General features: G+C 35.3%; 3 protein-coding genes and 1 long non-coding RNA gene across 7 annotated transcripts in view; 2 read left to right on the forward strand and 2 right to left on the reverse strand.

Annotated features, from left to right (window-relative positions):
* Nucleotides 1-2150, reverse strand: part of LOC141763001 (uncharacterized) — a 3720-nt gene extending 1570 nt beyond the window's left edge. The window contains exons 1-3 of one of the 2 annotated variants that reach the window (XR_012592957.1): nt 1556-2150; nt 1153-1268; nt 1050-1077 (exon numbers count right to left, since the gene is read on the reverse strand). This is a non-coding gene — a long non-coding RNA (uncharacterized LOC141763001). Of the gene's footprint in view, nt 1-1049; nt 1078-1152 lie in introns of both variants that reach the window. The other variant, XR_012592956.1, reaches the window with a different exon arrangement.
* The window catches only part of LOC141762963 (BCL-6 corepressor-like), a 114453-nt gene that overhangs the window by 45556 nt on the left and 43897 nt on the right, over nt 1-25000 (reverse strand). The gene's annotated exons all lie outside the window — the stretch shown is intronic.
* On the forward strand, nt 2456-9865 carry LOC141762997 (CD59B glycoprotein-like). Its single transcript, XM_074627235.1, has 5 exons — nt 2456-2566; nt 2678-2768; nt 7449-7550; nt 8191-8264; nt 9035-9865. The coding sequence occupies exons 2-5, from the start codon at nt 2711-2713 to the stop codon at nt 9155-9157; spliced, it is 357 nt and encodes a 118-aa protein (XP_074483336.1). The 5' UTR covers nt 2456-2566; nt 2678-2710; the 3' UTR covers nt 9158-9865.
* The window catches only part of LOC141763078 (sorting nexin-9-like), a 34011-nt gene continuing 22588 nt past the window's right edge, over nt 13578-25000 (forward strand). The window contains exons 1-3 of the mRNA XM_074627356.1: nt 13578-13736; nt 19069-19155; nt 19276-19350. Coding sequence (XP_074483457.1) covers nt 13725-13736; nt 19069-19155; nt 19276-19350 — 174 coding nt within the window. The 5' untranslated portion in view covers nt 13578-13724. The remainder of the gene's footprint in view (nt 13737-19068; nt 19156-19275; nt 19351-25000) is intronic.

Below are 25000 nucleotides of genomic sequence, written 5' to 3' on the forward strand. Positions count from 1 at the left end.
TGGTGGATGATTGAACTCTCTATCAGTAACAAGGAACAAACAAGACATATTGATTGATTGAATCCACCGTCAGGAGCCTCAGTAGCGGTGGAAGATCCATACGCAGCCACAACAGCCTGGCACCTCCTCCTCATGCTGGTCACCAACCTGGTCACACGTTGCTGTGGGATGGCGTTCCATTCCTCAACCAGGAGTGGTTGCAGGTCAGCCAGCGTGGTTGTGTTGGTCACTCTAACACGTACAGCACGCCCAAGCTGATCCTACAAGTGTTGAATTGGGTTGAGGTCTGGACTCTTGGCAGGCCGTTCCATTCTCTCTCCTCCCACATTGTGGAGGTAGTCTGTGATAACCCTGACTCTGTGGGGGGGGGGGCGTTGATATCTCATCCTGATATCTCCCTGCATTGAGATGGCCTTCAATGATGACAAGCCTTGTTTTACCAGTGAGGGAGATGCCCCCCCCCCCCCCACACCATGACACTGCCCCCACCAGAAGCTGTTACTCCATCGGTTCAACAATCAGCATAGCGTTCTCCACGTCGTCTCCATGCTTTGACCCTGCCATCCAACTTTGGCAGACAGAACCTGGACTCATCACTGAACATGACATTCCCCCACATGTTCAGGTTCCATTGTCTGTGTTGGAGACACCAGCGCCAACGGGCCTGACGGTGAAGGGCAGTCATTGCAGGCTTCCTGGTAGCCTTATGAGAATACACTGTTTACCATTGGCAGAGCATTTTGGAACATTGTTCTTGGGCGCTCCCCACATCATCAGCTGTGCTGCTCATCCCACAAATACATGATCCTTACAAGTTGGACATCATTGTGAAGGTAAATAAACAGGCTTTCCAACCATGTAAAATACAATGACCATTAGCATTGGAACAACAGAGAAATAATCCACCAAACACAAGTTTCAGAACTTTGTTTTTCCAGTTTATATATACATATATATAAAGATACATTTATATATACATATATATGTATGTATATCTATATGTATATAATAGAATGTGACAGTAGAAGACAGTAGAGAGCAGAGTTTACCGATAGAGTCCAGATCCATCAGGACGATCTGAAGACACAAAGACAACATCAGGACACTCAATAACAGAATTAACAGAAGCAGTCAGTAGAACCAGTAGCTGACCTTCAGTCTCCAGTCTTCAGTAGATTCCAATAGAAACACAGTAGAAATAGAAACTCAGTAGAAACAGAAGCAGTCCTTCAGTCTTCTCTTCAGTAGTTTCTGAACCAACGTGTTTCCTGTTAGAGACACAAAGTGAAGCAGCTGAATAATGAATGAAGGTTTCACCTGTCAGCGCTCGCTCACCTGCTGCCGTCTGTGGACCAATCAGCAGCCGGCACAGAGCCGTGACATCACTCACCTGCTGCCGTCTGTGGACCAATCAGCAGCCGGCACAGAGCCGTGACATCACTCACCTGCTGCCGTCTGTGGACCAATCAGCAGCCGGCACAGAGCCGTGACATCACTCACCTGCTGCCGTCTGTGGACCAATCAGCAGCCGGCACAGAGCCGTGACATCACTCACCTGCTGCCGTCTGTGGACCAATCAGCAGCCGGTAGAGCCGTGACATCACTCAGCGATGACATCACATCTAAACTGCGTCTCTAGATGATGACGTCATGTTGAGTGTTGATGGAGCTCTGATCCAACCAGACTACATTCACAAAACATGATATATATTTAATGATTATTATGGTCTGTAGTTCTATCAGTGGAAGTGGACTGAGTTAGATGAATGTATAATGAGCATTATGATATATATTTAATGATTATTATGGTCTGTAGTTCTATCAGTGGAAGTGGACTGAGTTAGATGAATGTATAATGAGTGTGGTGTGATGATGGCGTCTGAATGCGGCCGCTGTGTCGGCGCCGTGAACACGCTCTCTGTTCGTCCTCCTCTGACCTCCTCTGACCTCCTTGTGTCTTTGTCTCTGTGTCTCTTTGTCTCTTTGTCTCTTTGTGTCCGTCTACACTGAAGCTGATTGTTTGTCTCTGAGTTCTCTTTGTTTCGGGGTCGATCCAGGACACCGACGCTGAAACACTGAAACACTGCAGAGTCTCACAGAGCGGTCATCCACCGCCATCATCATCAACATCACCATCACCATCATCATCATCATCATCATCATCATCATCATCATCATCACCATCATCACATCACCACGGTAACCACACGTTTCTTCTTCTACACTGAGATAAACACTACAACATAGAGACGTAAAAGGACTCCAGAGAGACGTAGAATAAAATGATAAACAACCACAACACGGCGCAGGATCTCCTGACACTAACCTCACTGAATGTATATATATATTATATATATTATAATAATATTATAATTAGAGTAAAAATAGAAAATAATCATTTTTTGCAGTGTGTAGCTTGAAGCTCCTCCCAGTGGGCGTGGCCTCTCAGCTCCAGTCAGCTGTCAGTCAAAGTGAGAGTCCCCACTGGTCTCTGCTCTCAGAGACAACAACAACAACAACATCAAAAGTACTGCAGTATTACTACTGCTGCTGCTGCTGCTGCTGGGTGAGTAGTACAACTGTACAACAGTACTCACAGTACTCAGCCCACTTATTTTATATTTAGTTTGTCAGTGAAACGTTTGTTGAGTGTTTTTGTCTCCACATTGTGATTCAGAGTTCGAGAGCTGTGAGCTGAGCTGAAGTGAAAATGAAGCACTCCCCGATAATGATCTGTCTGCTGATCTGCTCCGCTCTAATCGGACTGGGTACGTTTCATTCTCACCACTTTAAACTGGTTTAAACTGGTATTATTAACTCTAATCGGAATGGGTACGTTGCATTCTCATCCCTTTAAACTGGTTTAAACTGGTATTATTAACTCTAATCGGAATGGGTACGTTGCATTCTCATCCCTTTAAACTGGTTTAAACTGGTATTATTAACTCTAATCGGAATGGGTACGTTGCATTCTCATCCCTTTAAACTGGTTTAAACTGGTATTATTAACTCTAATCGGACTGGGTACGTTTTATTCTCACCACTTTAAACTGGTATTTAGCTCTGAAACTGGTTTTAGTCACGTTGATTCTGATACAGAAAAATATGAATTTTTAAACTATTCTTGATTCTTGAGCTTTGATTTGAAAAGTCATTGGTTGTTTTCTGAGCACAAAACGTATATATATATATGTATATATATTCAGCATTACTGTGTAAATGTTTGTCGGTAACACTTATAATATATATAATAACCATCATCAACAAATGGTAAATTGGTAGTTAATTAATAGTTGGTTAATAGTTATTTTACTGTTAACAATGAAATGATAATTGGTAATATTTACTAAATTATATTATACATGTTCACATATGTATATATATATATTTGTAAATGATTAAGAGATTTGTAAACCTTTAAGAAATAGTTTGTAAAACATTTATCTAGCTCAACACTTTGTTAATGGTTAATAACTGGTTTGTTAAACATCTATAAATATTGCATGGATGATATTTATAACATTTTGTTAATGTTTAATAACTGGTTTGTTAAACGTCTATCAACATTACATAGATAGATATTTATAACATTTTGTTAATGTTTAATAACTGGTTTGTTAAACGTCTATCAACATTACGTAGATATTTATAACACTTTGTTAATGGTTAATAACTGGTTTGTTAAACATCTATAACATTACATATAGATATTTATAACACAATGTTAATGGTTAATAACTGGTTTGTTAAACATCTATAACATTACATAGATAGATATTTATAACACTTTGTTAATGGTTAATAACTGGTTTGTTAAACGTCTATAAACATTACATAGGTAGATATTTATAACATTTTGTTAATGTTTAATAACTGGTTTGTTAAACATCTATAACATTACATAGATAGATATTTATAACACTTTGTTAATGGTTAATAACTGGTTTGTTAAATGTCTATAACATTACATAGATGGATATTTATAACACTTTGTTAATGGTTAATAACTGGTTTGTTAAACGTCTATAAACATTACATAGATAGATATTTATAACACTTTGTTAATGGTTAATAACTGGTTTGTTAAACGTCTATAACATTACATAGATAGATATTTATAACACTTTGTTAATGGTTAATAACTGGTTTGTTAAACGTCTATAAACATTACATAGATGGATATTCATAACACTTTGTTAATGTTTAATAACTGGTTTGTTAAACGTCTATAAACATTACATAGATGGATATTCATAACACTTTGTTAATGGTTAATAACTGGTTTGTTAAACATCTATAAACATTACATAGATGGATATTCATAACACATTGTTAATGGTTAATAACTGGTTTGTTAAACGTCTATAAACATTACATAGATGGATATTTATAACATTTTGTTAATGGTTAATAACTGGTTTGTTAAACGTCTATAAACATTAGATAGATGGATATTTATAACATTTTGTTAATGGTTCATAACTGGTTTGTTAAACGTCTATAAACATTACATCGATGATATTTATAACATTTTGTTAATGGTTAATAACTGGTTTGTTAAACATCTATAAACATTACATAGATATTTATAACACTTTGTTATTGGTTAATAACTGGTTTGTTAAACGTTTATAACATTACATAGATAGATATTTATAACACTTTGTTAATGGTTAATAACTGGTTTGTTAAACGTCTATAACATTACATAGATGATATTTATAACATTTTGTTAATGGTTAATAACTGGTTTGTTAAACATCTATAAACATTACATAGATAGATATTTATAACACTTTGTTATTGGTTAATAACTGGTTTGTTAAACATTTATAACATTACATAGATATTTATAACACTTTGTTAATGGTTAATAACTGGTTTGTTAAACATCTATAAACATTACATAGATAGATATTTATAACACTTTGTTAATGGTTAATAACTGGTTTGTTAAACGTCTATAACATTATATAGATAGATATTTATAACACTTTGTTAATGGTTAATAACTGGTTTGTTAAACGTCTATAAACATTAGATAGATGGATATTTATAACATTTTGTTAATGGTTAATAACTGGTTTGTTAAACGTCTATAAACATTAGATAGATGGATATTTATAACATTTTGTTAATGTTCATAACTGGTTTGTTAAACGTCTATAAACATTACATAGATGATATTTATAACATTTTGTTAATGGTTAATAACTGGTTTGTTAAACATCTATAAACATTACATAGATAGATATTTATAACACTTTGTTATTGGTTAATAACTGGTTTGTTAAACGTCTATAAACATTACATAGATGGATATTTATAACACTTTGTTAATGGTTAATAACTGGTTTGTTAAACGTCTATAACATTATATAGATGGATATTTATAACACTTTGTTAATGGTTAATAACTGGTTTGTGAAACATCTATAAACATTACATAGATAGATATTTATAACACTTTGTTAATGGTTAATAACTGGTTTGTTAAACGTCTATAACATTACATAGATGATATTTATAACATTTTGTTAATGGTTAATAACTGGTTTGTTAAACATCTATAAACATTACATAGATAGATATTTATAACACTTTGTTATTGGTTAATAACTGGTTTGTTAAACATTTATAACATTACATAGATATTTATAACACTTTGTTAATGGTTAATAACTGGTTTGTTAAACATCTATAAACATTACATAGATAGATATTTATAACACTTTGTTAATGGTTAATAACTGGTTTCTTAAACGTCTATAACATTATATAGATAGATATTTATAACACTTTGTTAATGGTTAATAACTGGTTTGTTAAACGTCTATAAACATTAGATAGATGGATATTTATAACATTTTGTTAATGGTTAATAACTGGTTTGTTAAACGTCTATAAACATTAGATAGATGGATATTTATAACATTTTGTTAATGTTCATAACTGGTTTGTTAAACGTCTATAAACATTACATAGATGATATTTATAACATTTTGTTAATGGTTAATAACTGGTTTGTTAAACATCTATAAACATTACATAGATAGATATTTATAACACTTTGTTAATGGTTAATAACTGGTTTGTTAAACGTCTATAACATTATATAGATAGATATTTATAACACTTTGTTATTGGTTAATAACTGGTTTGTTAAACGTCTATAAACATTACATAGATGGATATTTATAACACTTTGTTAATGGTTAATAACTGGTTTGTTAAACGTCTATAACATTATATAGATGGATATTTATAACACTTTGTTAATGGTTAATAACTGGTTTGTGAAACGTCTATAAACGTTACATAGATGGATATTCATAACACTTTGTTAATGGTTAATAACTGGTTTGTGAAACGTCTATAAACGTTACATAGATAGATATTTATAACACTTTGTTATTGGTTAATAACTGGTTTGTTAAACGTCTATAAACATTACATAGATGGATATTTATAACACTTTGTTAATGGTTAATAACTGGTTTGTTAAACGTCTATAACATTATATAGATGGATATTTATAACACTTTGTTAATGGTTAGTTAATAACTGGTTTGTTAAACGTCTATAAACGTTACATAGATGAATGTTTATAACACTTTGTTAATCTTTAATAACTGGTTTGTTAAACGTCTATAAACATTACATAGATGGATATTTATAACATTTTGTTAATGGTTAATAACTGGTTTGTTAAACGTCTATAAACATTACATAGATGATATTTATAACATTTTGTTAATGGTTAATAACTTGTTTTTTAAACATCTATAAACGTTACATAGATAGATATTTATAACACTTTGTTATTGGTTAATAACTGGTTTGTTAAAAGTCTATAACATTACATAGATAGATATTTATAACACTTTGTTAATGGTTAATAACTGGTTTGTTAAACATCTATAACATTACATGGATAGATATTTATAACACTTTGTTAATGGTTAATAACTGGTTTGTTAAACGTCTATAAACATTACATAGATGATATTTATAACATTTTGTTAATGGTTAATAACTTGTTTTTTAAACATCTATAAACGTTACATAGATAGATATTTATAACACTTTGTTATTGGTTAATAACTGGTTTGTTAAAAGTCTATAACATTACATAGATAGATATTTATAACACTTTGTCAATGTTTAATAACTGATTTGTTAAACGTCTATAAACATTACATAGATAAATGTTTATAACACTTTGTCAATGGTTAATAACTGGTTTGTTAAACGTCTATAAACGTTACATAGATATTTGTTAATTACACTTTGTTAATGGTTAATAACTGGTTTGTTAAACGTCTATAAACATTACGTAGATAAATGTTTATAACACTTTGTTAATGTTTAATAACTGGTTTGTTAAACGTCTATAAACATTATTTGGATGTTATTATAAAGTTGTAACACCTTGTTGTGTGTTTCAGGTTCCGCCATCCGGTGTTACAGCTGTAAGGACTACACCTCCAGCTGCTCCAAACAACGAGAGTGTAGCTACGACGACGCCTGTCTCACACTCAACGAGAGAGGTAACTCTACACCTGTACTCCTGTACGCCTTGACACCTGTACACCTCTACACCTGTATATCTGCAGACCTAGACACTTGTACACCTGTACACCTAGACACCTGTATACCTGTATACCTGGACACCTGTACATCTGTATACCTGTATACCTGAACACCTGTACACCTGTACACCTAGACACCTGTATACCTGTATACCTGGACACCTGTACACCTGTATACCTGGACACTTGTACACCTGTACACCTAGACACCTGTATACCTGTACACCTATACACTTGTACACCTGTACACCTAGACAGCTGTATACCTGTACACACCTGTATACCTGTACGCCTGTACCTCTACACCTAGACACCTGTACACCTGGACACCTGGACACCTGTATACCTGTACACACCTGTATACCTGTACACCTATATACCTGTACACCTGTACCTGTACCTCTACACCTGTATACCTGGCACCTGTCGGCCACCACCGCCACAGAGAATACAAACACTCCTGAAAGCTGTTTCATGTCCTGATGATCCTGAAGGAACCAGATCAGTCCAGTAGATCAGAACCAACTCTTCTACTGAGGTTCTACTGAGGTTCTACTGAGGTTCTAATGTTTCTATTGTTCTCCTGTTTGTTCTGCAGGTGGAATGACGTTCCGTCAGTGTCTGAAGTATTCAGACTGTGAGTACGGCCGATTGGCCCAGATGTTCCCCCAGGTAACAACTACTCTACTCTACTACTGTATTCTACTCTACTCTATTTTACTCTACTGTATTCTACTCTACTGAACTCTACTCTACTCTATTCTACTCTACTGTATTCTACTCTACTGAACTCTACTCTACTCTATTCTACTCTACTGTATTCTACTCTACTGAACTCTACTCTACTCTATTCTACTCTACTGTATTCTACTCTACTGTATTCTACTCTACTGAACTCTACTCTACTCTATTCTACTCTACTGTATTCTACTCTACTGTATTCTACTCTACTGAACTCTACTCTACTCTATTCTACTCTACTGTATTCTACTCTACTGAACTCTACTCTACTCTATTCTTCTCTACTGTATTCCACTGTATTCTACTCTACTGTATTCTACTCTACTCTATTCTACTCTACTTAACTCTACTCTACTCTACTCTACTCTATTCTACTCTACTGTATTCCACTGTATTCTTCTCTACTGTATTTTATTGTTACAAACCAGTACAACCACAGCAGTGAGCAAAGAGAACACAGGTGTGTTTGACTCACCTCAGGTGGTTCTGGACTCAGGTGGTCCTGGTCTCAGGTGGTTCTGGACTCAGGTGGTCCAGGACTCAGGTGGTCCTGGACTTAGGTGGTCCTGGTCTCAGGTGGTCCTGGTCTCAGGTGGTCCAGGACTCAGGTGGTCCTGGACTCAGAAAAGTGGTTCTGAACATTGCAAACGTTTGATGTGGTTCCAGCTGATCACTGATCAATAACTATCGATCATTTTCAGGTTTCCAGTTTCACCTTCAAGTGCTGCAACTCGGACCTGTGTAACTCCGCCCCCTCCTCCTCCGCGAGCTCTGTGATTGGTCTGCTGGCCTCGGCGGCAGTCATGTGGTGGTGCGTCCACTGAAGTGTGCTGCTGCTCGCCGCCGCCGCCACCGCCGGCTGGAACACGTAACAACAGCAGCTTCTCTAATCATCTGATCACCTGATCAATACATTCAGTCACCTGATCAATACATTCAGTTAACTGATCAATACATTCAGTCACCTGATCAATACATTCAGTCACCTGATCAATACATTCAGTCACCTGATCATCACCTGATCAATACATTCAGTTAACTGATCAATACATTCAGTCACCTGATCAATACATTCAGTCACCTGATCAATACATTCAGTCACCTGATCATCACCTGATCAATACATTCAGTCACCTGATCAATACATTCAGTTAACTGATCAATACATTCAGTCACCTGATCAATACATTCAGTTAACTGATCATCTGATCGATGAATTAATACTGAACAGCTTTCAAATATCAATATTTATATGTAATGATTGATTGATTGATTGATTGATTGATTGATCATTAAACGATTTAACTGATGATTTATGATGTACAGAAACATGAATAATTGATCACTTCTGAAGAGTTTGATTGATTGACCAGGTAACCATGGTAACACATTATTTGTATCAGCTGTTTGACAGGAAACTGCTCCTCTAACTACAGACCCCGTCAAAATAAAATGTAACTGAAACGTTGAGATGAAAATGACCTGAAGCTCTTTAACGTGAATTAAACCAATAAATGGAGACAAACTGGAAACGATTGATTATTGATTGATTATTGGGAAAACTACAGGTATAGAGCAGGAGGACAGGTGAAGCTACACTACAGGTAAAGAGCAGGAGGACAGGTGAAGCTACACTACAGGTAAAGAGCAGGAGGACAGGTGAACCTACACTACAGGTAAAGAGCAGGAGGACAGGTGAAGCTACACTACAGGTATAGAGCAGGAGGACAGGTGAAGCTACACTATAGGTATAGAGCAGGAGGACAGGTGAAGCTACACTACAGGTAAAGAGCAGAAGGACAGGTGAAGCTACACTACAGGTAAAGAGCAGGAGGACAGGTGAACCTACACTACAGGTAAAGAGCAGAAGGACAGGTGAAGCTACACTACAGGTAAAGAGCAGGAGGACAGGTGAACCAACACTACAGGTAAAGAGCAGGAGGACAGGTGAACCAACACTACAGGTATAGAGCAGGAGGACAGGTGAACCTACACTACAGGTAAAGAGCAGGAGGACAGGTGAAGCTACACTACAGGTATAGAGCAGGAGGACAGGTGAAGCTACACTACAGGTATAGAGCAGGAGGATAGATGAACCAACACTACAGGTATAGAGCAGGAGGACAGGTGAAGCTGCACTACAGGTATAGAGCAGGAGGACAGGTGAACCAACACTACAGGTATAGAGCAGGAGGACAGGTGAACCTACACTACAGGTAAAGAGCAGGAGGACAGGTGAAGCTACACTACAGGTAAAGAGCAGGAGGACAGGTGAAGCTACACTACAGGTAAAGAGCAGGAGGACAGGTGAAGCTACACTATAGGTATAGAGCAGGAGGACAGGTGAAGCTACACTACAGGTAAAGAGCAGGAGGACAGGTGAACCTACACTACAGGTAAAGAGCAGAAGGACAGGTGAAGCTACACTACAGGTAAAGAGCAGGAGGACAGGTGAACCTACACTACAGGTAAAGAGCAGAAGGACAGGTGAAGCTACACTACAGGTAAAGAACAGGAGGACAGGTGAACCAACACTACAGGTAAAGAGCAGGAGGACAGGTGAACCAACACTACAGGTAAAGAGCAGGAGGACAGGTGAACCAACACTACAGGTATAGAGCAGGAGGACAGGTGAACCTACACTACAGGTAAAGAGCAGGAGGACAGGTGAAGCTACACTACAGGTATAGAGCAGGAGGATAGGTGAAGCTACACTACAGGTATAGAGCAGGAGGACAGGTGAAGCTACACTACAGGTATAGAGCAGGAGGACAGGTGAAGCTGCACTACAGGTATAGAGCAGGAGGACAGATGAACCAACACTACAGGTATAGAGCAGGAGGACAGGTGAACCTACACTACAGGTAAAGAGCAGGAGGACAGGTGAACCAACACTACAGGTATAGAGCAGGAGGACAGGTGAAGCTACACTACAGGTAAAGAGCAGGAGGACAGGTGAACCTACACTACAGGTAAAGAGCAGGACGACAGGTGAACCTACACTACAGGTAAAGAGCAGGAGGACAGGTGAACCTACACTACAGGTATAGAGCAGTAGGACAGGTGAACCTACACTACAGGTATAGAGCAGTAGGACAGGTGAACCTACACTACAGGTAAAGAGCAGTAGGACAGGTAAACCTACACTACAGGTATAGAACAGGATGACAGGTGAACCTACACTACAGGTAAAGAGCAGGAGGACAGGTGAACCTACACTACAGGTAAAGAGCAGGAGGACAGGTGAACCTACACTACAGGTATAGAGCAGGAGGACAGGTGAACCTACACTACAGGTAAAGAGCAGGAGGACAGGTGAACCTACACTACAGGTAAAGAGCAGAAGGAGAGGTGAACCAACACTACAGGTATAGAGCAGGAGGACAGGTGAACCTACACTACAGGTAAAGAGCAGGAGGACAGGTGAACCTACACTACAGGTAAAGAGCAGTAGGACAGGTGAAGTTACACTACAGGTATAGAGCAGGAGGACAGGTGAAGCTACACTACAGGTATAGAGCAGGAGGACAGGTGAAGCTACACTACAGGTATAGAGCAGGAGGACAGGTGAAGCTACACTACAGGTATAGAGCAGGAGGACAGGTGAAGTTACACTACAGGTATAGAGCAGGAGGACAGGGGAAGCTACACTACAGGTATAGAGCAGGAGGACAGGTGAAGCTACACTACAGGTATAGAGCAGGAGGACAGGTGAAGCTACACTACAGGTAAAGAGCAGGAGGACAGGTGAACCAACACTACAGGTAAAGAGCAGGAGGACAGGTGAACCAACACTACAGGTATAGAGCAGGAGGACAGGTGAAGCTACACTACAGGTATAGAGCAGGAGGACAGGTGAAGCTACACTACAGGTATAGAGCAGGAGGACAGGTGAAGCTACACTACAGGTATAGAGCAGGAGGACAGGTGAAGTTACACTACAGGTATAGAGCAGGAGGACAGGGGAAGCTACACTACAGGTATAGAGCAGGAGGACAGGTGAAGCTACACTACAGGTATAGAGCAGGAGGACAGGTGAAGCTACACTACAGGTATAGAGCAGGAGGACAGGTGAAGTAACGACAAAAGTTTTACTGAATAAACTTCAGTTTGTAGTTTTTATACTGTAGTTTATCTTTTAGTACTTATATAATACTATACAGTACTTATTTAATACTACATAGTGCTTATATAATACTACATAATACTTATAGAACTTATACAACACTATACTGCAACATTTATAATATACCGTACTGTAAAAAATATCACTCGACACTGAAAAAAGGCATAATACTACAGTGTTGTATTATGTTTTTTACGGTGTAGTATTTTATGTTTTTACAGTGTAATGTATTAAAGTTTTATAGTGTAGTATTGTATTTTTTACAGTGTAGTATTGTATTATTCATTTACAGTGTAGTATTGTTATTTTTGACAGTGTAGTATTGTATTATTTTTTATAAAGTGTATTATTGAATATTTTTATGGTATAATGTGTATTTATTTTTTACAGTGTAGTATTAAATGTTTTTATTGTATGTGTATTTATTTTTTACAGTGTAGTATTAAATGTTTTTATAGTATAATGTGTATTTATTTTTTACAGTGTAGTATTAAATGTTTTTATAGTATAATGTGTATTTATTTTTTACAGTGTAGTATTAAATGTTTTTATAGTATAATGTGTATTTATTTTTTACAGTGTATGTTTGTGTGAAACCGGAAACAGTCCGAAACCCATCAGCTGTTCAGGATGTGTGACGTCACGTTCTGTCAAGTTTTCTACTAAAAACGGTAAAATACCGGAAACGGTCAACTGTGTTTTCAGAATAAGAGCACACATTGTAATTAAAATGAAAACAATAACAGCTAATAGTGACGTCAGAGCCGCCTCGTTACTCAGTAATCACGTTACTTTAATCATTTACTTTATTTACTTTAAATACTTCCTTATTAAACCGTTAATTTAAAATAGTTAAACTATTTTAGATGTTTTCTTTTATTTATTATTTATTATTTATTATTTAATATCTTTTATTTATTATTTAATATTTAATATATTTTATTTATTATTTAATATTTAATATCTATTATTTATTATTTATTATTTAATATCTATTATTTATTATTTATTTCTGTTCCAGAAAACTGTTTTAAAATAATAAAATAGTTTTCAGGTTTTGATGAGTTTTTAAAATTAAATTAAAAAACATGTTAAAACTTATTCTTGCACCGGAGGCTTTTATTGTGAAACCGGACACCGGAAGTGGTGTGGGTGTTGTTTCTGTTTTGACCCAGTAGAAGAAGAAGTTGTTGCTGCAGGTCGCATCTCTGTCAGGATGAAACTTTAATAAAATAAGGGAATAAGAAGCTTCTGCTGACGTCATCATGTCGCTACAGGTAAGAACGCTCACCTGTTGACCTCTGACCTCTCACCTGCTGCTGCAGCTGGTCGGAACCGAGCAGCTCTCTGCTGCAGAACCTGCAGAACCTCACAGAGAGAACAGTCAGTTAGAGCAGCCTGTAGCTGCTCAGTTTAAAGGAGATTCAATCAGAATAAATATAAACATTCAATATAAACATTAAATATAAACTTTAAATATAAACATTAAATATAAACATTAAATATAAACATTAAATAGAAACTTTAAATAGAAACATTAAATATAAACATTAAATATAAACATTAAATAGAAACTTTAAATAGAAACATTAAATAGAAACATTAAATAGAAACATTAAATATCGATAAAGTGTTTGAACATTAAACATTTTATCAGGAAAGAAAAATATCATAAAAAGTTGAGAAACGGTTTAACAGAATATATAAACAGAATAACCTGAAGAACTAAACAGCAGTCTGCTGGGAACATAATAAAGACATAATAAAGATATATGATATATGAAGATATATGAAGATATATGATATAATAAAGATATAATAAAGATATATGAAGATATATAATATAATGAAGATATATGAAGATATATGATATAATAAAGATATAATAAAGATATATGAAGATATATGATATAATGAAGATATATGAAGATATATAATATAATGAAGATATATGATATAATAAAGATATATGAAGATATATGATATAATGAAGATATATGATATAATGAAGATATATGATATAATAAAGATATATGAAGATATATAATATAATGAAGATATATGATATAATAAAGATATATGAAGATATATGATATAATGAAGATATATGAAGATATATGATATAATAAAGATATATGAAGATATATAATATAATGAAGATATATGATATAATAAAGATATATGAAGATATATAATATAATGAAGATATATGATATAATGAAGATATATGAAGATATATAATATAATGAAGATATATGATATAATGAAGATATATGAAGATATATGATATAATAAAGATATATGAAGATATATAATATAATGAAGATATATGAAGATATATGATATAATGAAGATATATGAAGATATATAATATAATGAAGATATATGATATAATGAAGATATATGAAGATATATGATATAATAAAGATATAATGAAGATATATGAAGATATATAATATAATGAAGATATATGAAGATATATAATATAATGAAGATATATGAAGATATATAATATAATGAAGATATATGAAGATATATAATATAATGAAGATATATGATATAATGAAGATATATGAAGATATATGATATAATAAAGATATATGAAGATATATGAAGATATATGATATAATAAAGATATATGAAGATATATAATATAATGAAGATATATGAAGATATATAATATAATGAAGATATATGATATAATGAAGATATATGAAGATATATGATATAATAAAGATATATGAAGATATATGATATAATAAAGATATATGAAGATATATGATATAATGAAGATATATGAAGATATATGATATAATAAAGATATATGAAGATATATAATATAATGAAGATATATGAAGATATATAATATAATGAAGATATATGATATAATGAAGATATATGAAGATATATGATATAATAAAGATATATGAAGATATATAATATAATGAAGATATGATATAATGAAGATATATGAAGATATATGATATAATGAAGATATATGAAGATATATGATATAATGAAGATATATGATATAATGAAGATATGATATAATGAAGATATATGAAGATATATGAAGATATATGAAGATATATGAAGATATATAATATAATGAAGATATATGAAGATATATAATATAATGAAGATATATGATATAATAAAGATATATGAAGATATATGATATAATGAAGATATATGAAGATATATAATATAATGAAGATATATGAAGATATATAATATAATGAAGATATATGATATAATGAAGATATATGAAGATATATGATATAATGAAGATATATGAAGATATATGATATAATGAAGATATATGAAGATATATAATATAATGAAGATATATGATATAATGAAGATATATGAAGATATATGATATAATAAAGATATATGAAGATATATGATATAATAAAGATATATGAAGATATATGATATAATGAAGATATATGAAGATATATAATATAATGAAGATATATGATATAATGAAGATATATGAAGATATATGATATAATAAAGATATATGAAGATATATAATATAATGAAGATATATGATATAATAAAGATATATGAAGATATATGATATAATAAAGATATATGAAGATATATGATATAATGAAGATATATGAAGATATATAATATAATGAAGATATATGATATAATGAAGATATATGAAGATATATAATATAATGAAGATATATGAAGATATATAATATAATGAAGATATATGATATAATGAAGATATATGAAGATATATGATATAATAAAGATATATGAAGATATATGAAGATATATGATATAATAAAGATATATGAAGATATATAATATAATGAAGATATATGAAGATATATAATATAATGAAGATATATGATATAATGAAGATATATGAAGATATATGATATAATAAAGATATATGAAGATATATAATATAATGAAGATATGATATAATGAAGATATATGAAGATATATGATATAATGAAGATATATGAAGATATATGATATAATGAAGATATATGAAGATATATGATATAATGAAGATATATGAAGATATATGAAGATATATGAAGATATATAATATAATGAAGATATATGAAGATATATAATATAATGAAGATATATGATATAATAAAGATATATGAAGATATATGATATAATGAAGATATATGAAGATATATGATATAATGAAGATATATGAAGATATATAATATAATGAAGATATATGATATAATAAAGATATATGAAGATATATAATATAATGAAGATATATGAAGATATATAATATAATGAAGATATATGATATAATGAAGATATATGAAGATATATGATATAATGAAGATATATGAAGATATATGATATAATGAAGATATATGAAGATATATAATATAATGAAGATATATGATATAATGAAGATATATGAAGATATATGATATAATAAAGATATATGAAGATATATGATATAATAAAGATATATGAAGATATATGATATAATGAAGATATATGAAGATATATAATATAATGAAGATATATGATATAATGAAGATATATGAAGATATATGATATAATAAAGATATATGAAGATATATAATATAATGAAGATATATGATATAATAAAGATATATGAAGATATATAATATAATGAAGATATATGAAGATATATGATATAATGAAGATATATGATATAATGAAGATATATGAAGATATATGATATAATAAAGATATATGAAGATATATGATATAATAAAGATATATGAAGATATATAATATAATGAAGATATATGAAGATATATAATATAATGAAGATATATGATATAATGAAGATATATGAAGATATATGATATAATGAAGATATATGAAGATATATGAAGATATATGATATAATGAAGATATATGATATAATGAAGATATATGAAGATATATGATATAATGAAGATATATGATATAATGAAGATATATGATATAATGAAGATATATGAAGATATATGAAGATATATGAAGATATATGATATAATGAAGATATATGATATAATGAAGATATATGATATAATGAAGATATATAATATAATGAAGATATATGATATATGAAGATATATGAAGATATATGAAGATATATGATATAATAAAGATATAATAAAGATATATGAAGATATATGAAGATATATGATATAATAAAGATATATGAAGATATATGAAGATATATGATATAATAAAGATATATGAAGATATATAATATAATGAAGATATATGATATAATGAAGATATATGAAGATATATGATATAATAAAGATATATGAAGATATATGAAGATATATGATATAATAAAGATATATGAAGATATATGAAGATATATGAAGATATATGATATAATAAAGATATATGAAGATATATAAAGATATATGATATAATAAAGATATATGAAGATATATGAAGATATATGAAGATATATGATATAATAAAGATATATGAAGATATATGAAGATATATGAAGATATATGATATAATAAAGATATATGAAGATATATGAAGATATATAATATAATGAAGATATATGATATAATGAAGATATATGAAGATATATGATATAATAAAGATATATGAAGATATATGAAGATATATGAAGATATGATATAATAAAGATATAATAAAGATATATGAAGATATATATATATGATATAATAAAGATATAATGAAGATATATGATATAATAAAGATATAATGAAGATATATGAAGATATATGATATAATAAAGATATATGAAGATATAATGAAGATAACAAATGAGGTTAAAACTAGAAATACTCAAATAAAACTAGTTTTATTTGAGTATTTCTAGTTAAGTTTTAAGTTTTCTGCTGAAATATTATCTAAATATTAAACATATTAAAAACTCATCTTGGGGGTTTTTCTAAAATAAGAAAACTGTTTAACAATAACAACAAGTCCAAGTTAAAATGATATAAACTTCTATAGAAAGATATTAAAGGAAGGAAAATAACACTAAAACACTCTACTGTGAACATGTAGAAGTATTATTATTAAATATCATCCAGCTATTAGACAAATTATATAATAATAATAATACACAGAAACTCTATAGAAACTCTATAACAAACATAATACTACGTAATAATACCAAGTAATAAAACTAATCATATTTCTACAGAAGTCTGGAGGAAATATTAGAGATGTTAAAATTCAACATTATTACAAACATACACTTCTCTACTGTTTATTAATATTAATATTAATATTAATATTAATATTAATACGTCAAAGAGGTATTAATAAATATAAATACCTTATAGAGGTATTATTAAATATAATAACATTAAAGGAGATATTACAGCTCGTCTGTTAAACGGAGTAAACATGTGCCGGAGTTTGGTGAGAACAGTTCAGAGGAGCCTGAAGCTGTTGACACAAGAGTTCTGGTCTAACAGGAAGTCAAGTTCACGGGTCGGTAGTCTCACTGATAACCAGACCTTCCTCTCTGACAGAGGAAGAGGAAGAGGAGGAGGAGAGGAGGAGAGGAGGAGAGGAGGAAGAGGAGGAGGAACTCCTCGTATCCGTCACCACTTTCTAGTTGTAGTTTGTGTTGTTGTGTTTCAGGCTGAAGTTCTGTACGACTTCACGGCTGAACCAGGAAACAACGAGCTGTCGGTCCGACAGGGAGAGTCCGTCACCGTGCTCGACCAGGTACACACATATATATACATATATATGTATATATATATATACAGTATATATCCAGTATACGTGACACACACCCCGTCATATTGTGTGTGTGTGTGTGTGTGTGTGTGTGTGTGTTTGCAGACTGTGGGCGGCGGCTGGATCCAGGCTCAGAACGCCGGCGGTCAAACCGGACTGGTACCTGAAGGATATTTACAGGTGAGCAGGATCAACGGGTCTGAACCACAACGAGCTGCTTTCACTCCGTTAGTCATTAGTCAACAGTAAAGAACTGTATCATCTGCATACGTAGAGATACTGAGACTAACGCGACCACAAAGAGACACAACACGACCACAAAGAGACTAACACGACCACAAAGAGACACAACACGACCACAAAGAGACTAACACGACCACAAAGAGACACAACACGACCACAAAGAGACTAACACGACCACAAAGAGACACAACACGACCACAAAGAGACTAACACGACCACAAAGAGACTAACACGACCACAAAGAGACACAACACGACCACAAAGAGACACAACACGACCACAAAGAGACTAACACGACCACAAAGAGACACAACACGACCACAAAGAGACACAACACGACCACAAAGAGACACAACACGACCACAAAGAGACTAACACGACCAGAAAGAGACACAACACGACCACAAAGAGACTAACACGACCACAAAGAGACACAACACGACCACAAAGAGACACAACACGACCACAAAGAGACACAACACGACCACAAAGAGACACAACACGACCACAAAGAGACTAACACGACCACAAAGAGACACAACACGACCACAAAGAGACTAACACGATCACAAAGAGACACAACACGACCACAAAGAGACACAACACGACCACAAAGAGACACAACACGACCACAAAGAGACACAACACGACCACAAAGAGACTAACACGACCACAAAGAGACACAACACGACCACAAAGAGACACAACACGACCAGAAAGAGACACAACACGACCACAAAGAGACTAACACGACCACAAAGAGACACAACACGACCACAAAGAGACACAACACGACCACAAAGAGACTAACACGACCACAAAGAGACACAACACGACCACAAAGAGACACAACACGACCACAAAGAGACACAACACGACCACAAAGAGACACAACACGACCACAAAGAGACACAACACGATCACAGAGACACAACACGACCACAAAGAGAATAACACGACCACAAAGAGACACAACACGACCACAAAGAGACACAACACGACCACAAAGAGACACAACACGACCACAAAGAGACACAACACGACCACAAAGAGACACAACGCGACCACAAAGAGACTAACACGACCACAAAGAGAATAACACGACCACAAAGAGACACAACACGACCACAAAGAGACACAACACGACCACAAAGAGACACAACACGACCACAAAGAGACACAACACGACCACAAAGAGACGCAACACGACCACAAAGAGACTAACACGACCACAAAGAGACACAACACGACCACAAAGAGACACAACACGACCACAAAGAGACACAACACGACCACAAAGAGACTAACACGACCACAAAGAGACTAACGCGACCACAAAGAGACACAACACGACCACAAAGAGACTAACACGACCACAAAGAGACTAACGCGACCACAAAGAGACACAACACGACCACAAAGAGACTAACACGACCACAAAGAGACACAACACGACCACAAAGAGACACAACACGACCACAAAGAGACACAACACGACCACAAAGAGACACAACACGACCACAAAGAGACTAACACGACCACAAAGAGACACAACACGACCACAAAGAGACACAACACGACCACAAAGAGACTAACACGACCACAAAGAGACACAACACGACCACAAAGAGACACAACACGACCACAAAGAGACACAACACGATCACAAAGAGACGCAACACGATCACAAAGAGACGCAACACGACCACAAAGAGACACAACACGACCACAAAGAGACACAACACGACCACAAAGAGAATAACACGACCACAAAGACACAACACGAGCACAAAGAGACACAACACGACCACAAAGAGACACAACACGACCACAAAGAGACTAACACGACCACAAAGAGACACAACACGACCACAAAGAGACTAACACGACCACAAAGAGACACAACACGACCACAAAGAGACACAACACGACCACAAAGAGACTAACACGACCACAAAGAGACACAACACGACCACAAAGAGACTAACACGACCACAAAGAGACACAACACGACCACAAAGAGACACAACACGACCACAAAGAGACTAACACGACCACAAAGAGACACAACACGACCACAAAGAGACTAACACGACCACAAAGAGACACAACACGACCACAAAGAGACACAACACGACCACAAAGAGACTAACACGACCACAAAGAGACACAACACGACCACAAAGAGACACAACACGACCACAAAGAGACACAACACGACCACAAAGAGACACAACACGATCACAGAGACACAACACGACCACAAAGAGAATAACACGACCACAAAGACACAACACGAGCACAAAGAGACACAACACGACCACAAAGAGACACAACACGACCACAAAGAGACACAACACGACCACAAAGAGACGCAACACGACCACAAAGAGACTAACACGACCACAAAGAGACACAACACGACCACAAAGAGACACAACACGACCACAAAGAGACACAACACGACCACAAAGAGACACAACACGACCACAAAGAGACACAACACGACCACAAAGAGACTAACACGACCACAAAGAGACTAACGCGACCACAAAGAGACACAACACGACCACAAAGAGACTAACACGACCACAAAGAGACTAACGCGACCACAAAGAGACACAACACGACCACAAAGAGACTAACACGACCACAAAGAGACACAACACGACCACAAAGAGACACAACACGACCACAAAGAGACTAACACGACCACAAAGAGACACAACACGACCACAAAGAGACACAACACGACCACAAAGAGACACAACACGACCACAAAGAGACTAACACGACCACAAAGAGACACAACACGACCACAAAGAGACACAACACGACCACAGAGACACAACACGACCACAAAGAGACACAACACGATCACAAAGAGACACAACACGACCACAAAGTGACGCAACACGACCACAAAGAGACGCAACACGACCACAAAGAGACGCAACACGACCACAAAGAGACACAACACGACCACAAAGAGACACAACACGACCACAAAGAGACACAACACGACCACAAAGAGACACAACACGACCACAAAGAGACGCAACACGACCACAAAGAGACACAACACGACCACAAAGAGACACAACACGACCACAAAGAGACACAACACGACCACAAAGAGACTAACACGACCAGAAAGAGACACAACACGACCACAAAGAGACACAACACGACCACAAAGAGACTAACACGACCACAAAGAGACACAACACGACCACAAAGAGACGCAACACGATCACAAAGAGACGCAACACGACCACAAAGAGACGCAACACGACCACAAAGAGACACAACACGACCACAAAGAGACGCAACACGACCACAAAGAGACACAACACGACCACAAAGAGACACAACACGATCACAGAGACACAACACGACCACAAAGAGACACAACACGACCACAAAGAGACACAACACGACCACAAAGAGACACAACACGATCACAAAGAGACTAACACGACCACAAAGAGACACAACACGACCACAAAGAGACACAACACGACCACAAAGAGACACAACACGATCACAAAGAGACTAACACGATCACAGAGACACAACACGATCACAAAGACACAACACGACCACAAAGAGACACAACACGATCACAAAGAGACTCAACACGACCACAAAGAGACACAACACGATCACAAAGAGACGCAACACGACCACAAAGAGACACAACACGATCACAAAGAGACTCAACACGACCACAAAGAGACACAACACGACCACAAAGTGACACAACACGACCACAAAGAGACTAACACGATCACAGAGACACAACACGATCACAGAGACACAACACGATCACAAAGAGACTCAACACGACCACAAAGTGACACAACACGACCACAAAGAGACACAACACGATCACAAAGAGACTCAACACGACCACAAAGAGACACAACACGACCACAAAGTGACTAACACGACCACAAAGAGACACAACACGACCACAAAGAGACAACACGACCACAAAGAGACTAACACGACCACAAAGAGACTAACACGACCACAAAGAGACGCAACACGACCACAAAGAGACACAACACGACCACAAAGAGACGCAACACGACCACAAAGAGACGCAACACGACCACAAAGAGACGCAACACGACCACAAAGAGACACAACACGGCCACAAAGAGACACAACACGACCACAAAGAGACGTAACACGATCACAAAGACTCAACACGACCACAAAGAGACGTAACGCGACCACAAAGAGACCAACGCGACCACAAAGAGACTAACACGACCACAAAGAGACGTAACACGATCACAAAGAGACGTAACACGACCACAAAGAGACTAACACGATCACAAAGAGACCAACACATTCACAAAGAGACTAACACGACCACAAAGAGACTAACGCGACCACAAAGAGACCAACGCGACCACAAAGAGACTAACACGACCACAAAGAGACGTAACACGATCACAAAGAGACGTAACACGACCACAAAGAGACTAACACGATCACAAAGAGACCAACACGACCACAAAGAGACTAACACGATCACAAAGAGACGTAACACGACCACAAAGAGACTAACACGATCACAAAGAGACGTAACACGACCACAAAGAGACTAACACGATCACAAAGAGACCAACACGACCACAAAGAGACTAACACGACCACAAAGAGACTAACACGACCACAAAGAGACACAACACGACCACAAAGAGACAACACGACCACAAAGAGACACAACACGACCACAAAGAGACCAACACATTCACAAAGAGACTAACACGACCACAAAGAGACACAACACGACCACAAAGAGACCAACACGACCACAAAGAGACTAACACGACCACAAAGAGACTAACACGACCACAAAGAGACGTAACACGATCACAAAGACTCAACACGACCACAAAGAGACGTAACGCGACCACAAAGAGACCAACGCGACCACAAAGAGACTAACACGACCACAAAGAGACGTAACACGATCACAAAGAGACGTAACACGACCACAAAGAGACTAACACGATCACAAAGAGACCAACACATTCACAAAGAGACTAACACGACCACAAAGAGACTAACGCGACCACAAAGAGACCAACGCGACCACAAAGAGACTAACACGACCACAAAGAGACGTAACACGATCACAAAGAGACGTAACACGACCACAAAGAGACTAACACGATCACAAAGAGACCAACACGACCACAAAGAGACTAACACGATCACAAAGAGACGTAACACGACCACAAAGAGACTAACACGATCACAAAGAGACGTAACACGACCACAAAGAGACTAACACGATCACAAAGAGACCAACACGACCACAAAGAGACTAACACGACCACAAAGAGACTAACACGACCACAAAGAGACACAACACGACCACAAAGAGACAACACGACCACAAAGAGACACAACACGACCACAAAGAGACCAACACATTCACAAAGAGACTAACACGACCACAAAGAGACACAACACGACCACAAAGAGACCAACACGACCACAAAGAGACTAACACGACCACAAAGAGACTAACACGACCACAAAGAGACTCAACACGACCACAAAG

The sequence above is a fragment of the Sebastes fasciatus genome, chromosome 24, assembly GCF_043250625.1.
Source record: "Sebastes fasciatus isolate fSebFas1 chromosome 24, fSebFas1.pri, whole genome shotgun sequence".
NCBI classification, from domain to species: Eukaryota; Metazoa; Chordata; class Actinopteri; order Perciformes; family Sebastidae; genus Sebastes; species Sebastes fasciatus.